Below are 18,242 nucleotides of genomic sequence, written 5' to 3'. Positions count from 1 at the left end.
GTTACCGGCAAGTCTCTTTACTCTTTCTGTAATACAAAATCCCGTGACTAACTCTTTAGTCACACTGCTTGCAAGGCTTGTTATGATGTTGTATTACCGAGTGGGCCCTAGAGATACCTCTCCGTCATATAGAGTGACAAATCCCATTCTCAATTCACGCCAACCCAACAGACACCTTCGGAGATACCTGTAGAGCACCTTTATAGTCACCCAGTTATGTTGTGACATTTGATACACACAAGGCATTCCTCCGGTGCCCGGGAGTTGCATGATCTCATGGTCATAGAAGCAGATACTTGACATGCAGAAAACAATAGCAATAAAGTGACACGATCATATGCTACGTTCATATTTTGGGTCTTGTCCATCACATCATTCTCCTAATGATGTGATCCCGTTATCAAACGTCATCTCATGTCTATGGCGAGGAAACCTTGACCATCTTTGTTCAACGAGCTAGTCCTTCAGAGACTCACCAGGGACAGTGTGTTGTCTATGTATCCACACATGTATTTTAGTTTCCAATCAATACAATTCTAGCATGAATAACGATTATCATGAACAAGAAAAAATAATAATAACTAATTTATTATTGCCTCTAGGGCATAAGTCCAACAGCAACATGGAATATCCATCCTCATACCTACGTTTTCTCAAAACCACCTTTTCTATCTAAGATACTAGATACTTGACAATTGCTTGATATTTACTGCTTTGTTACTTTTACTGCAACACAAATTGTTCAGTTTACAAATTGTCATAACCACTCATAAGTCCTTCACACATGTATTTGTTTTCGAGTGTGGCTAAATTGATAATCAAAGCTAATAGTATGCAATCGCTTCCATCGTGTCAAATATAGACTAGGGTTGTAAACTTCTTAATGAAGAGAGCTAAAAAGTTGTAGCTGCCTACGCACCCTTTCTAATTTACATCATAAATCCTTTCAACTAACATAGTGAAGTCATTATTCACTTTGCGCAGACATGCATATAAGAACACGAGACCGACATGCGACAAAAAGGAAAATCATGACTCGCTATAGCTATAATGTGGATCTTTTGACAAGGTGAGCCAATGAGCCAACACCATATGTTTCAAAATGTTTACTTTAGTGCTATCTAGCCATGCACTCTTGACCACAAGAGTATAAGACTAAAATGGTTTAGATTTTTCACCTATAATTTAACAATTGTCCATTCAACAATATTTAATTACAATTCTTCCTTTGAGAATGACTTGCATTAACAATAAAAATTCATGGACGTACTATGCTTCTGAGAGAAGGCAACCATTAGAGCTTTGTTGATGATGGTTGGTCACCTATATTTAGCGGTTGATGCCACCATACTTATTATCGAACCCGTGTCATGTCATCGCAAGACCACTCGACCTTATCGATGGGCTACTGCTAGTGTTAAACTCTCGATGTCTAGTGTACTTTGACATGTTTGCTTGATTGTGATTTAGACATACTCACATCATCTAAGTAACCAAAAATTTAGCTCGGTTCAATGCCTAAGTTTTTACGTTTGTCAAGTTCACAGAGAGATGTATCAACATCTACAATAACCAAATTAGTTTCTTCAAATGCACAAAATATAGGAAAAGACTTGCGCTCATTTATATGTTACGCGCATCGACAACCGTTAGATCTATTTTTGATTGAACGGCTTGCAAACATCTCCACCCTTTGCAACTTGGCACCAATTGCAAAGCAAGCGAGCACAAAATGATGCATGTTGCAAAGGATGCGGCAATAGGTCAGACGGAGCAGTTTGCGATTGACATTACATAGTTCGATCATTACAATAAAGATATGATGTAAAGCAAGCGAGCATAACATGATGATTGTTTATAGGTTGCATTTGACTTGACGGTAGACCGAATGAAGCATTTTATGATTCACTAGCAAAAGAGCCCGTGCGTTGCAACGGGAGAATGCAAGGCCTGAGAATCGGGTGGTGCAGTATTATCGAACATGTCAAATATGTACCCTTAGGATCCTTGTGCATGTCAGATAGCATTACATATTTTTGTTCATGTTTAACTCACTTTTCTTCTTCTTACTCCATCCATTATCTTTGTCTCCCTTGCTTGGGTATCTAGGAACATCAAAAATACAGTATAGCTTAGAATTTATCGAGATGCATTGAATCCTTTAACAAAGGACCACATCACTGTAATGAGAAAAACTCATGCAGTCAACCTTGTCATCTCATCTGCATTAACTAAAGTGTGAATCAAATCCTCTAGTTCAGTTGTAACCATAAAAGTAAAACAGAACTGTAACAGAGCAAAACTAAGACTCATTAACTGATGGAAGTTTACTCGGATTTTCTTTTTTGTGGAATCGTTGTTGGACTAACAAAATAGCAAACAATAGTAGCTAGCTTTCCCGAGAAAATATCAAAACCGCAATCTGCACCAATTACCGAGGAGAAATTGGAAATTTGCCACTTCCAATATATGGGTTCTTAAAATTGTCATTTTCAAGATTGGCTTCGCACATTTGCCACTCAGCTCGTTGACTCCTTGATTATCATGCCACTTTCCTCCTACTTTTGATTTTCATTTTCCTTTAACATTTATAATCATTGGAAAAGACCAAACCGGCCCTGATGCATATACACGTACTATCCAAATTTCAGTTGACACTTTGAATCGGAGGACAGCGTACCGGCCACCTAGAATACCGGGTGATCTCGTCAATGCAAACTGCTTCATCGATCTCCTTGACGCAGAGTGTCGCAGATCGTCTAGAGTCTAGACGTCGCATGCCACGGATATTCTCAGCGTCCCGAGAAGGACGGCGGGCTGTGCAGCTATGGCGCGCGCGGAGACAGCGCGAGCAGCAAGCAGCCTAGTGGCGCCGGCGGGGGCTGCTTCAGTAGCCACTCTTATCGACATCCTCAAGTAGTTGTGTGCTATTCTCCAATTCAGTGCTAGCTGAACTTCAGAGGAGACCAGAACCTGTAGCCGCGGGCTGGCTCGAGTGCCCGCGGTGGGCCTGATCGGCCGTGTAGTAGGCTCTCCTCACGAGCTCCTCACGGAAGATGGCGTGCCGCGACTGCGCGCCGGCGAGCACGGCGGCCGCGGCCATGGGAGCGGCGGGGCCGGCTTCCTCGCGCCCCGCCACGGCGGCGCGGGCCCGTCTCGCGGACGGCGGGCTTCGGCAGGGGCACGGGAGGGCTCCCCCTTGGCCGGAGGCGCGCGCGAAGGAGAGGGAGGGTGGGGTCCGGCACCGGGTCGCCTGCAGCTCGTCGGCGAAGGCCGGGGCGCCGCGGGGAAGGAGCTCGAGCGCGGCGGGGAGCTGCGGCGTCGAGAGGCGGTGGTGGGGGCGGCACTTGACGGAGCAGGTGACCGCCGCCGGCATGGCTGCTGGTTGGCTTGGCGAGCTGGGGTTCGGCAAGGGGAGTTGGTGGAGATTGAAGAAAGAGGCCCCTGGACTGCGGGTTAGTTTGGATTAAATATAGGGTGGTTTGTGTAAAATGTAAAAAACGACTCGTTCTTTGACTTAAATCCGGACTGCGGGTAGATTTTAGGAAACGTCGGGGGCTTTTTTGTAAATGTCGTGGTGGGTTTTTCGACGGAAGCAATAGCCGCTTTATTATTAGGTACTAGCAAAAAAAACCGTGCGTTGCAACGAAAGAGAAAATAACACACGCTTTGAACACAATATATTTTCACATGGCATCACATTTGTGTTGTCGACGATGGCCTGAGTGCTCACACAACGAAAACGTGTTTAAATGTACAATCACTCGGAATAAGATGAGAAATATGTTGTTTCTTCCCACGAGATTTTTCAAAGGTGTGCATGTGTGATTAACGATGTTTTCTTTCCTGTCAATTTGATTTTAATTTAATGGATATTTATTGTAATTCGTATGGTCGCCGGAAAGAGAGGAAAAAAAGGACCGTGCACTACAGATTAAGTTTGCACCAAAAATAATATTTAAGAAGTATTCAACAGTTAAAAATAACATCCTATTTAGATTCTACACATTTTTTCAATCAAATTTCATATATAACATGTTAAAATCGGAGTTACGGTTTAAAAGATATGAATAATTTTGTTTTAGATAAAATATGGATTGATTAACTAAAAAGTCAGGTTTTTTTTGTTAAAATAAAAAACATTTTGGCTGACTTAAATAAGGACGACGGGTTGATTACCTGAAACATCAGGGATTTTTTGAAAAATGAAAAAAAAACGGTTCGGGTGTGACTAAAAGATGACCGCGGGTTGATTATCTAAAATTGTGAGGACTTTTCTGCAAAATGACAAAAAAACCGGTCCGTTCTGACTTAAAATTGGACTGCGGGTTAATTACCTGAAACCGCGAGGGCTTTTATGCAAAATGACCGACGACGTGCAACAGAAGCGCTGCGCGCATTATTAGGGGAGATATAGATAGGAGAGTGTTCGACCATTGCAACAAAGGATTTGATGCAAAACAAGTGAGAAGAGAAAAACAAGTTTTGGAAACAAGTTTTTTTTTCCCCACAAAACGAGCAAAGTTATCAAATATTTACGCATCCAGAGAGGCCACGCGAACTCTGCTTCTCGTTTCGTCGCAACCATCTGACAGGTTCGCTCGCCGGGCGGAGGCATACCCGCCGCCATGTCGAAGCTCGCCAACCAGCCGCCGCCGCCGACGCCGTCGGATATGGATGTTGACTCCGCATCCGCGGCCGAGGAGAAGAATCCGGTCAGGTTCTCCATCAATGGTGAGCTTCTCCCCTTTCCCTACCCTCTCCACAGTCCCAATCTCCCCCCTCGCGTCTCCTGATCCCGCCCCCCTTCCTCCGCGCAGTGTTGGAACTCATGAGGGAGGCGCAGATGCAGCACGGCCTTCGCCACGGCGACTACACGCGTTACAGGTGCGCGTCCCGAATCCCGATCCCACCCCACTTGACGCCCACCCAGATCTGCTGCCTGCTCGTCTTCTCAACTGTGCCGTGCTACCGTGATTCTCGCCTCGCGGTTTCACGCGTGTATAACTTAGTAGATATGTGACTTGTGATGGAATGCTTTCATCCAATTGTTCCCCATACCCCAAATTTCCCATGGAAACCCTGCTTCGAACTTGTTCTGTAGTCTAATAGAATTCATACATGTAATCTGGTCTAAAGAAAGTTAGTATCTTTTTACACATTATGCTTGCTCCGTTTTCTCTGTTGCTGGTACATCAGGGGGAAGTTTTGTCCTCTCAGATGTTGCATGTCTTGTTTACCCAAATACCTTTCTTTTGCTTATAACTTAGTAGTATGGTGTTGCTGTGATTTTTTGTATGCTCTTTGTCTGAAGGATTTAGGATTATTTGCAGGAGATACTGTACTGCGCGTCTGAGAAGGCTCTACAAGTCTCTGAAGTTTTTGCATGGCCGTGGTAAATATACCCGGAGGAATATAACAGAGTCAACAGTGACTGATGTGAGGTGTGTTGTTTTTTCTCCTGATAATCTACCATATGCCTGCTGCCTTTGTCCATACTTCACTTAGGTTAGTACAGTACTTTGGTAGTTTTGTCAATTTAGATGGTCTGTTTGGATTTGGCATGTTAACTATTATTGTCAATATTTAAAACCAAGTAACCAACAATGTGATTTCCTTTGTTTACTGTTGAGCATATGATTACTATCAGTTACGAAGATTTTAGCCACCATTTGGTAGTTGTGTTCTACATGCCTGTGATATTCATTAGTAATTTATCAATATCGTTGATTCCTTACCCTAGCATTTTTTGTTGTTGATGAACACTTTTGTAGTGCATGTAATCAGTATGCGACAACTATCGGGGAACTTAAGCAAATGGTTTAACAATTTAGTGAGCGATTTTCCAGTACAATTTTGTATGTAACTGTTAGACTTGGTTACGCCTGAAGCAATTTGAACACATGAGTGTAGGTTTCTACATGTGGTATTTTATATGGCTGAGAGAGCATGGAGTCATGCTATGGAAAAGAAAACTGCTGGTCCAAATGCACCGCAGCGTATCTACATGTTGGGTCGATTTAGGAAGGCAGTCAAATGGGCAGCACTTTTCTCACAGTTATGTTCTATAAAAGGAGATTCCAGGACATCTTTGGAAGCCGAGGTGTGTTTCTTATCTCTTGTTTGATTTAGTGCTCAGTTGACAATCCTTTTTAAGTACAAAACAGAAACCTCACTATGTTGACCTGATATAGTTGTCCTATAAGAAAAGTATTTTTTGAACCACCTAAATTAATTATCTTTTGTAGGCATATGCTTCATATATGAAAGGAACTTTGCTTTTTGAGCAAGAGAAGAACATAGAGGCAGCAATGTTGAATTTCAAGAATACCAGGTTTGTCGAAATGATGCTCGATTAATTGAAGTTTTGTCTCTATGCTGTGTGGTATTATTCCTTATGTGGATCACCCCCTTATTGTCGTGCCTTGATGCTCGGATCTATCATGATACTTGGTCCCCTTATGAGTATTTTAGAACTTGGTGATTGAAATGCATTATTTTTACAGGACTGTATATGAGGAGCTTGGAAAGTATGGCAGTATAGAAAATCAACTTTTATGCCGTCAACGCATTGAGGAAGTGGAGCCTATGATTGGATTCTGTTCACGCAAACTTGGTGGATCTGCTCTGCAAGAACATGAGCTCCTAGATATGGAAAAGGAGGGGCCTGCTTATGACCTTTTTAAAGCTAAGATTGAGGTATTTTCTTTTCTTAAAACTAAAGTGGAAAGCATAAGAGGTCCTAAAACTATTCGAGGGGTGTCAAGTTAGCCCTAAAACTTGAAAAGTGCAGACTTGGGCCCGAAAAGCTATAAGTTGTTCATCGCGGTTCTAAGGGTGTGTTTGTTTGGGCTGCAACTTCTTCGGCTGCAGCTGCAATGGCTCCGGCTGGAAGCAGCAGCTATAGCTGCTAGCTGTGGCTGGAAGGTTGGAGCTGAGGTGCAGTCGTTCAGTAGTTCTGCTGTAGCAGCTATGGCTGGTGCTGAAACGTACTGAAGTGATCAGAACGCCCTATGTTGTTATGTAGGTTGGTTTTAAGTGCCAATTATACTGTTTTAATAGGAAATGATACAATTGAGATATGTTTTTGCTGCATATGGTATGTTTTCATGGGTTTTAGCTGAAATTACACTTGTTTGATGTATGGACTCGGATATAGTACAATTTATAACCATGCAAATCCTTTAGAAATCTTTATATTCAATTTATAATAATTTATAAACAAGCATGATAAGTAATTTACAGTATTAACTCGGATGAAATATGCAATTAGAGGTTCCATACATTCAGCACACGCTTCCATTCCAAAACAAATGTGCATCATCCATCCAGCACACATGCATTACGCACATACGTACCGTCCATCCAGCATGCACGCACACGCATGCATCATCCATCCAGCACACATGCATCGCGCACGTACGCATCGTCCATCTAGCGTACGCGCGCACACACACCTGTTGCCACGCATGCTGGAGAGGTTGAATTAGCTGCGGAGAGTGCAGAGTGGTCAGCAGGCGAACGACACACACGGCACACACGTACCACACATAACCTGCATGGAGACGTATGATGGCTACTGGGTAGCTCGCACACACGCACCACAGATAGCCCACACAGATGGGATAGAAACAAACCTTTCAGTGGCATTTGATACGTATAATGAACTTTAGTGGGAGGGCAAAATGGTAAAACTAAAGATTGGAGCCAGCTTCGGCTGGGAGAAGCCCGATTTTGCAGCTGTGGCTTCTGGCTGTCTTTTTTGGAGCGCTCCATAGAACCGCTGCGTGGAGCAGGGACAGCAATTGACTGTTTGTTTGGGCTCCAGCTTTTCCAGGCCAGAAGCCGTAGAAGCTGCTCCTAGGAGCCCAAGAAACACACTACACACCCTAAGTAGCCCAGACCTACTTGCTTATGTAGCACGTTGACTGTCTCCACGTAGACATATGGGCCCACCAGGATAACTGATTGAATCAAGAATCTGTTGAAAGTAGAAATACCCCTGACATCCTGTTAATTTTCACTTGCGGCCCCCCTGGCAATGTTCGGGAAATCGTTAACTGGTAACTACTTGGTTGGCTGGTGAGTAGGGTATTAATAGGCGAATCGGCCAATAAATGAGTTAATCGGCTACTTCGTGACCCACTGAGAAGGGATTAATTGGCCAGTTAACTGATTCATCGGCTGATATTTTGAACACTGCCCACTGGTGACATAGGCTCATCCCTAACCTCTCGACCTGATCCTCTATCCTTCAGGCATGTGAAGATAAAAGTCCAATCACCAAATCACGTGCAACCTATATTAGGAGGAACTAGTCAGGGGTTGCATGTCAGAGACATAATATAGGCAATTTTTGAGTATGCCACTTCAAAACTATCAGATATTGCACACACCACTGCAAAGATTCGATTAATTTTTCACCATGCACATTTTGACAGATAAATGATTCCCATCAGTTCTTCTGTTAAATAGCTCACCACACACTTTTTTTTCTTTGCAGTGTGTAACATGAATGTTTGGTCAGCTTGATTAATGCATGTTTAAACTTTGAGTTTTTTTTTTCTGCAATCCGCATCATTTGTTTACTGTTTGAAAATGGTGTGCATATCTTGCAGTGCACCTAAACTTTGCTATTATTGATGTTAGTTAATGTTGCATACTTGCAAACCTGAACTAGTACAGTGAGGATGTCAAAATACACAACCAACGATTATAGTTTAGCTTTTTTATTCTTGACTTCACAAGATGGGCGTGCTGTTTTTTTTGTTGGACCTGTGCTTTTCTGTATATTTCTTGGTCAAGTCAGGAAGTTCATTGAAGATTTATCACTCATATTTGAAAGAAGCAACTGTTTTTGTGACAAAAATTTCAGAAAAGGAATTGTCAGAATCGTTCTAGGTAAGTTCTAGTATGACGCTGATTATTGCTTAGAGCAAGAGCAGTGACCTCCCTATCCAGCTTTACATCGGCCAAATTGCCGATTTTGGTTGAAATCGATGCTCCAACAGCATCGGCAAACAGCACAGCAAAAGAATTGCTAGGCAAACTATCCTTTATGCTCGGCACTCCTGCAGACCTGGAAGAGATCCGGCAGAGCAATGATGCAGCTCTTCCCTCCTGCGCTGCCGAGGAATGATCTGAGGATGGTCCTCTGTTCCCCTCTCTTGTCTCGAACTGGTCGGCGTCTGGAAAAATCAGAGGGGAGGGCACCGGGGATAGGGGAGGAGGGGGGGGGGATAGAGTGCAGCGGTGGTGGTGTTCAGTGCATAGAGAGGGGGTGGGAGGCGGCAGCACTCGTCCGTGCCATCGACAGACAGGGGGTTGGCAGCGCATGTTTTGGAGAGCGGGACTGTTGGAGCGTGCGGAGAAATAGAGAGGCAACCTTTTGTTGAGGCTCTGCATATAGAGATATAAGGAGTCGATTTGAGGAGTTCGTTGGACTTGCTTGATATTGTTTCATAAATATGATAGCATAGCCTACTTACAGTTTTTCTGAGTGCTAGATTGCATTTCTCCCCCTATTTTCAGATAGATGTATTTTGATACTTGCAGGCTGTATTATCTGAGACAAGGTCACAGCAGGCGGCTTCTATGACTGAGTTTAACTGGCTTGGTCGCCGATTTCCAATTACCAGTGCAAAGACCCGTGTCTCCATATTAAAAGGTACTCCTATATAGGTTATGTATGTTCTCTCTAATTATATACATGATTTGCAAGTTCATCTTAGAGATAGCAGATAGTCCACATCTTATTTAGTTGACCAAAACAGTTTTTTTTGGTATTGTATTTGCTGCATCTGCTTTGCTTTCTGTTTGTAGATTTATTTTTAATCTAGTGATGTGATTCAGCTCAGCAGCTGGAGAGAGATTTAAATGGCGCAGCCACAGAACCGATTCCAGCGGACAAAAAACTTGCTATATTTGATAAACTATTTTCTGCATACCACGAAGCTCGAAGCTGCATCCGCAATGATTTGGTATGGAAACAATGACATAGATATATGTATGTTCTATAAAGGCAGCATATGCGTCCTAGATCCTACTTACACTTCTTTCTAATGCAGGCTTCTGCTGGCAATGCTGAGAATATAAGAGACGAATTGAATGGTCTTGACAAGGCTGTCAGTGCAGTTTTAGGATTGAGAACCATAGAACGTAACCAGTTACTTGTTAGTATTGCTAAAAGTAAGTTTGCAAAGCATCGGGATGATAAGAACGAGAAAATTACAAAGCCGGAAGAACTTGTTCGGCTATATGATCTGCTAATTCAAGTAAGTTCTCTTCATATTATGCCTTACTAGAGTTTTGTACTTTTGCTGATGCGAAAACCTCTTAACTTGCAGAATACAACAGACCTAACTGATTTAGTTAGCTCAGGAAGGGATAAAAACGAAGAGGAGAACGCTTTTCTTCATGAGTATGAGCTGAAAGATTTGGCTTTCCGAGCTGAGAGGTGAGCTCCACATTGTTTCTTTGAAACCTAGAATTCTTTTCAGCTTCTTTATTCATGACTATATCGAATAATGTTATTGAGAGGTTGACACAAGGAATCCAGATAGTTATTTGTCTTACTTTTAAATTATTTATTTGTATAGATGTTCCAGTTTGTTATCAAGGTTCCATCTGCTATCCTAGAAAGCTTACATGTAACACATAGCGGCTATACTCACAAATTTTGTTTTGGAGTACTGTGCAGATGTTTCTATTTGGCAAAGTCATATAGTTCAGTCAGTAAAAGGGCCGAAGCCTATGCATTATTCTGTTATGCACGTTCCCTTGCTGATTCTGCACTGCAAGAACTGGCTAACAGTCCTCACAAGGTTCGCTACTGTGCTAACATTTATATGATCATTAAGAAGTTGGTAGCTTCTAAACACCACCCAGTTAATTTTATCATTGTTATTAAGTGTGCCCTCATCATTATCGTATATCATTTGGTGCATGTATTATGTTAGTGCCCTTGTAAACTAAAAGCAGCTTTTGATCTTTAGAGATGCGTGTATTATGTTGGTGCCTGCACAAGTCTGCTAGGATAAATACTGTTTATTGATCGTCAAACAACATAGTTTCGGGGCTTTACTAAGGGGCTCCTAAGTTATCTTTGTTAGTTAATGTGCCTGTATTAGCTGCGAGTTGTACGGTTTTGGCTTTTCTGGCTTCTTTTTTCGATTCCTAGTAGTTAGCTTAGCCTCTGGTGTTTTTTTACCTTTTGAGTTGTAGGTTTTGTGCTATCTTCATGCTCTTCTAATATAAAAATCATGCGTTTGGATCCTTATTGGAGGGGAAAAAAATGCTCTTTTTTGTCTATCTGGCAGGTACTTCAGTCTAACTCAAATGCTCTTACTTTACAGGCCTTAATCCAAGAACTCGAGGCTCTATCTTCCAATTGTAGATCCAGTAGTTGCATTGAACATGCAACAGGTATCATGGAGGATGAGAGTGCTCCTGAAAGACTTTCTAAAGGAGTCTCAACTATATCACTTGGCGACGATAAAAGAAAGGTATGATTTGTACAAGTTCTTGTCCACATAAACGTTTGATGAGATTGGTTTGTTACTACTAGTATTTAGATCATTAGTCCCACCATGTGAGTCTTATGTTATGGTAGGGTAGCTATCCTTGGCAGCCAGTCATTTCACCCTTTTGTACACATCAACTGAAGTCCTATACTGGGGGATATTCATATTGAACAAAAGAAAGAAGAAGAAAATGCAGATTCTCTTTTCCTTTTATTCTTACATCTCCATTTTTTCTTATGAGTAGCGATGTCTCCACTTCATTCACTAGCTTGGTTTATTATCTTTTCTTTCGCTTCCATTCTTTTGTTCTATCATTCATTTTTTTTTTGGAGAACACGAGAGGGGCAGGGGGTTCCTGCATTTCATTAAGAAGAAGAGAGTTGGTCCAGTTTATAGGGTGCGGGGGGTCCTGCATTTCATTCTTTAGCTTTACCTGAGATGTTAATGAATCCACTTTATTCACTTAGGGGGGTGGGGGGGTCCTGCATTTCATTCTTTAGCTTTACCTGAGATGTTAATGAATCCACTTTATTCACTTACTCGGTATGATACTTCATTACTTTGCTAGAGCTGCTATTTCAACTTTCATGCATCTCTTAGACTATCCACAATGGGAGTAACATAAATAGTAACATAGATGCCACCTAAGCAAGAAATATGATGTGGTAACTAATTAATGATAAGAGAGAGAAATTGAGTAACTTAGCATGTTACTCATACTAGGAGTAACATAGCGGATACCAAGACAAGATGAGTCTATAGGCTAATAAATGAAAGGTTCAGTGTTACTATCCCTATGTTACTATTCACTATAGAGGTAGTAACTTAGACTAATAACGTATATATATTACTACTATATATGTTACTACCCATTGTAAGTAGTCTAAATCTACGTAGATTTTGGTGTTCCCTAGGTTGATCTTGGATGTGTATGAAATCAAAAATCAATGGCATGCCATGTCATCAAAGGGTGTTATACTGTTATTACGAAGTGACATGCTTTAGGGTTGCTAGCTCGTTTTGGTCATCTTTCAAATATATGCTGATAATAGGTTTGTATTTTGCAGGATACTAAATACCTCCTTGATATCCTAGGGAGCTATGAATCAGCACTTGGTGAGCAAAGCGCCAAAGCTCCATGTCGCATTTCACAATTCCCACCACCGTTCCAATCAGTTCCCTGCAACCCAATTGTTCTTGATATGGCATACAACACAATTGAGTTCCCGAACCTTGAGAACAGGATGAAGAAGGAAAAGAAGGGTCTCCTCCGCAGATTCTGGGGGTAAAAAGAAGAGCGCATGGTTTAATTCCTCAGGATCACCTTGCTCTTGGATTTTGATACATTACTTTGGTGGATCAATTTGTTTTTGCCTGTGCTGCTCAACGCAGTGCTGCTTGATATCTGGAAGGTTTCTAAGTTGAACCAAGTTTGATAGGCAAAATTTTGTACTGTTTCAAAATACATCAGTTTGAGTGTCACTGCTTACAATCCGTTATACCGTATGGAACATTAACTGAATAGATCGTACTTTTGAGATGTTAAATTGTTGCAGTATGGTTTACTTACATCCCGCAATATTAGGTTCCATGTTTGGCTGTAGGCAAAATTTGTGCAGCATGCTAAGAGCAACTCTAGTAGACCCCGCAGTAGACCCCGCATCCTGCTCCGACCCGGAAAATAATCGTTAAAATGCGGGCCGGGCGGAAAAACCTAGACCTCCTGCTCCGACCCGGAAAATAATCGTTAAAATGCGGGCCGGGCGGAAAAACCTGTTTGATCAGACCCCGCATCCGCCCGGTCCGCATTTTTGTGGGGCGCAGCAAAATCTCGGCCCCAACCTACGTATTCGCGGGTTTTCCCCTCGCTGTTGCGTTGCCCTGCATATAAGCGGAAGCGGTTGGTGGAAGGGACATTTCAGCCCGCGCGGGGTCCGAAAAAGCATATTTCACGAATATGCTTTTTTGCGAGTTCGTTATGCAGGTCTGCATTCGTGGCCGTACGCGCCGGCTCGAAAAGACGTTTTTTCACGAACTGCAAACACGTTTTGCGGATAGGATGGATGCGGGGTTTGCTAGAGTTGCTCTAAGAGCACATCAAAACCGGACCCTCAAACGCCTGTACCTGCGACCGGGTGTGTCTGTAGGCAATGACCGGTTACACCTCATTCTTTTTGCTATGCACCTGAGTATGTCGTAGTCCATCCCTTGGATCCATACAATGCATGCAAAAAAGCTGACCAAGCGTGTATGTGGATAGTGATCGGTCACAACACATTTTTTCCTATGCACCTGAATATCTCATATTCCATCCCTTGGATCCATACAATGTGTTAGGTCCCCCCCACCCCCAAAATAAAATAAAATTCAATGTGTTGTTGGATGTCCACTATCAATGTGTCAAACGTCGGGTAGACGAGGGTGTAAGAGGCCTTCGGCTCCTCATCCATGTACGCAAGCATCTCGTCGGCGTCTACTTTAGCCTGGAGGATACGGTGGTTGGCCTCCACCTTCGAGTGGAGGGAATTGAGAATTGCATGTTGCTTCGCCCATATATCCGCGCCCCTGCATCCTTCTCATGCTCCATGTCTCCTCCTCGAACTCCTCTTCCAAATCCACCGCGTCTGGTGGTAGCCTCGTGGTGAACCGGGCTTTAAGCCTTGCAGAATCTGCTCAAAGCCCGGTTCGTGGGCTAGAGCTCTTTGAGCAGATAACAACCGAAAACCCGTCAAGATAAAGCCTTTTAGAGACATTCCCCTTTCCTAGTAATAGTACACGTTCCCAATCTATCTCACTACATCATCACGTACTGCTTGACAAGTTTCCCACAACTTACTCAACTAAGCCATATCCCATATTGGCATGTGGTTGTATTGGAAGCCAGTTCACAAATGCAACTTGTTTGATCCCTTAGAACGTGGGTGGCAATCCACCCTGATGATTCCTGACACTCCAGTCCACCCCTCTCGATAGCCATAGAAACCTCTTCCACCCAGATGATTCATTATTAATTTGACCTGAGGCGATCTCTCAGCCTGTCATAAACCACACTACCCAACCTAAAAACATAGATACTTGCTCCCATATTCGACCATAAAAACATGTAATGACAACAATACCTTGGCCAACAATCCAAGTGAAATACAAATAAACACATTTGTCCAATTCAGATAAAATCCAAGGAAATACAATTTTATGACGAGTTAACTATTTTTAAAACTTAAATCACCATGCATGTGTAATGCATGTAAATTAGGTTCAAGATTTGTGTTCAAACTTGATCAAGGTAAAGTCTAGGCTAGGGTTTTCCAAGGGTTCAATATGCAAAAGAGCTAATTAGCTAGGTTGAAAATAAATCTAAAAGAAGATAACAATCTTGAATTAATTTGATCTTTTCATAAACCCTCTTTTTCCTAGTATTATTCAGAAAATAAGTTGAGATGACCAATATGCAAAAAGATTCATCTAAAGTAGAGCTATGGCTCAAAAGTTGTTTCCATCGCAAGTTTAAATTAAAATCAAAATAATATGAAAATTGAAAAAGTATTTTTAGAAGTTACACAAACTCAATAGAAACAAGATACAAAAAGTGCCATTGACTTTGTAGCTGCAAATAAAGAGTTGTGTGTGTTGGAAGTTCTAGGTGGCTCTCTAAAAAACATAGTTTTATAGTCTCATCAAGGATGCGTGGTGTGTTTTAATTGTCTTGTACCTTTTCAGTACTGAACCTTTTCGGGTTGGTTGATTTTTTGATTCATGGATGGTCCATATAAAAGTGCGACGTGGCTCTACGTGATTGACACATAGTCGTTCGCCGTCCGATTTGGTGATATTGGATGGTGAAGAGTAGAAGGGGCTTAGGATTTGGATCACGCGACGATTTCTCATCCGAGAGTTTTCCAGAGCCGGGGAAGATTGCGGTGCTTTTCAGAAGGTGGTTGTTGTCGTTGCTCGTGTGGTCCTTGTCCTCGAGAAAGTAGACAAGGAAATGTGGCGGTCTCAACGTTGGGGGTGTCCTTTGGTAGTGCTATTGGAAATATGCCCTAGAGGCAACAATAAAGTGGTTATTATTATATTACCTTGTTCATGATAATCGTTTATTATCCATGCTAGAACTGTATTGAGTAGAAACTCAAATACATGTGTGGATACATAGACAACACACTGTCCCTAGTGAGCCTCTATAGGACTAGCTCGTTGATCAAAGATGGTCAAGGTTTCCTGGCCATAGACATGAGTTTTTGTTTGATAATGGGATCACATCATTAGGAGAATGATGTGATGGACAAGACCCAAACTATGAACGTAGCATATGATCGTGTGTTTTATTGCTATTGTTTTCTGCATGTCAAAGTATTTGTTCCAATGACCATGAGATCATGCAACTCCCGGACGCCGGAGGAATGACTTGTGTGTATCAAACGTCACAACATAACTAGGTGACTATAAATGTGCTCTACAAGCATCTCCAAGGGTGTCGGTTTGGTTGGCATGGATAGAGACTGGGATTTGTCACTCCATATGACGGAGAGGTATCTCTAGGGCCCACTCGGTAATACAACATCACAAGAAGCTTGCAAGCAATGTTACTAAGGAGTTAGTCACGTGATCTTGTATTATGGAACGAGTAAAGAGACTTGCCAGCAACAAGATTGAACTAGGTATGCAGATACCAACGATCGAATCTCGGGCAAGTAACATACCGATGGACAAAGGTAACAACATACGTGATTAACTGAATCCTTGACATAGAGGTTCAACCGATAAAGATCTTCGTAGAATATGTAGGAACCAATATGGGCATCCAGGTCCCGCTATTAGTTTTTTACCAGAGAGTGTCTGGTCATGTCTACATAGTTCTCGAACCCGCAGGGTTTGCACACTTAATGTTCGATAACATTTCGGTATTATTGAGTTATGTATGTTGGTGACCGAAGGTTGTTCGGAGTCTTGGGTGAGATCCTGGACATCACGAGGAGCTCCGGAATGGTCTGGAGGTAAAGATTTATATATAGGAAAGTGCTATTCGGGTTCTGAATAGTTTCAGGGATTTTCGGTATTATACCGGGAGTGCCGAAAGGGTTCCGGGGATCCACCAGGAGGGGTCCACCCACCCCGGGGGTCACATGGGCCTAGGAGGTGGCGCACGAGCCCCTGGTGGGCTTGGGCAGCCCACCCCAAGAGGCCCATGCGACAAGACTTGGTGGAGGAGGTGGAGGAGGAGTCCTCCCAAGGGTGCCCACCTCCCTTGTGGGAGGTGGACTCTCTCCCCACTTCGGCCGAACCATTCCTCCTTGGAGGAGGGGCAAGGTTAGACCTACCTACCCCTTCCTACTATATATAGTGGAGGTTTTGAGGGCAGCCACCACCTGAAAAGGCACGTGCGGCCCTCTTCTCCATATATCATCTTTTTTCCTCTAGATTACTTCGGTAGAGCTTGGCGAAGCCATGCCGGATTAGTTCACCACCACCGCCACCACACCGTTGTGCTGCCGGAGAACTCATCTACCTCTCCACCCTCGCTTGCTGGATCAAGGAGGTGGAGATCGTCATCGAGCTGTACGTATGCTGAACGTGGAGGTGCCGTCCGTTCAACACTAAATCGTGATTGGATCACGGTACGGCTTGCGATTTGGATCGCGAAGACATTCGACTACATCAACTGCGTTTCTTAACGCTTCCCGCTTAGCAATCTACAAGGGTATGTGGATCCTATCTCTCCTCTCATAGATGGTCATCACCATGGATAGATCTTGTATGTGTGTAGGATTTTTTTTTTGTTTCCCATGCAACGTTCCCCAACAATGGCATCATGAGCTAGGTTTATGCGTAGATGACATCTCGAGTAGAACATGAGACGGCAAATTAGAGGACGTCTAACTTGTTTTTGCAGGGTAGGTTGTGATATGATATGGCCAAATACATGATGGTATATATTTGATGTATGAGATGATCATGTTGTAATAGTTAATATCGAATTACATGTCGATGCTACGGCAACCAGCAGGAGCCATATGGTTGTCTTTAATTATTGTCTGACCTGCATGTCAATCATTAAGCGCCATGTAATGATTTACTTTATAGCTAAACGGTAGCAATAGTAGTACAAGCATGGTTGGCGCGACAACCTTGATGGCAAAACGATGATGGAGATCATGGTGTTGTTTCGGTGACGATGGAGATCATGCCGGTGCTTTGGAGATGTAGATCAAAAGCACAAGATCATGGCCATATCATGTCACTTATGATTTGCATGTGATGTTAATCCTTTTTATGCACCTTGTTTTTCTTAGGACGACGGTAGCATTATAAGGTGACCCCTCACTAAAATTTCAAGATAAAATTGTGCTCTCCCTAAGTGTGCACTGTTGCAGAAGTTCGTCATTTCGAGACACCACATGATGATCGGGTGTGATAGACTCTACGTTCACATACAATGGGTGCAAGACAGTTTTGCACATGCGAAACACTCGGGTTAAACTTGACGAGCCTAACATGTACATACATGGCCTCGGAACACGAGAGACCGAAGGTTGAACATGAGTCATATAGTAGATATGATCAACATGAAGATGTTCACCATTGAAACCAGCTCAACTCACGTGATGATCGGACTTGGGTTGGTGGATTTGGATCATGTATCACTCGAATGACTAGAGGGATGTAAATTTGAGTGGGAGTTCTTTCATAGTATGATTAACTAAACTCATTATCTTGAAC

The 18,242-nt window shown here is 42.7% G+C and overlaps 1 protein-coding gene across 1 annotated transcript; it reads left to right on the top strand.

Annotated features, from left to right (window-relative positions):
• The first annotated feature begins 4,493 nt into the window (after positions 1-4,493).
• On the top strand, positions 4,494-13,069 carry LOC123452368 (signal recognition particle subunit SRP68). Its single transcript, XM_045129020.1, has 13 exons — positions 4,494-4,734; positions 4,821-4,887; positions 5,334-5,444; positions 5,914-6,103; positions 6,249-6,334; positions 6,507-6,699; positions 9,556-9,667; positions 9,853-9,980; positions 10,068-10,274; positions 10,347-10,456; positions 10,700-10,823; positions 11,355-11,504; positions 12,590-13,069. Exons 1-13 carry the CDS (start codon positions 4,629-4,631, stop codon positions 12,809-12,811), a joined length of 1,806 nt encoding a protein of 601 aa, XP_044984955.1. The 5' UTR covers positions 4,494-4,628; the 3' UTR covers positions 12,812-13,069.
• Positions 13,070-18,242: the final 5,173 nt, after the last annotated feature.

This window comes from Hordeum vulgare, chromosome 5H, assembly GCF_904849725.1.
Source record: "Hordeum vulgare subsp. vulgare chromosome 5H, MorexV3_pseudomolecules_assembly, whole genome shotgun sequence".
NCBI lineage: Eukaryota > Viridiplantae > Streptophyta > Magnoliopsida > Poales > Poaceae > Hordeum > Hordeum vulgare.
Note: the sequence above shows the minus strand (reverse complement) of the source record. Positions and strands in the feature narration are given on the sequence as shown.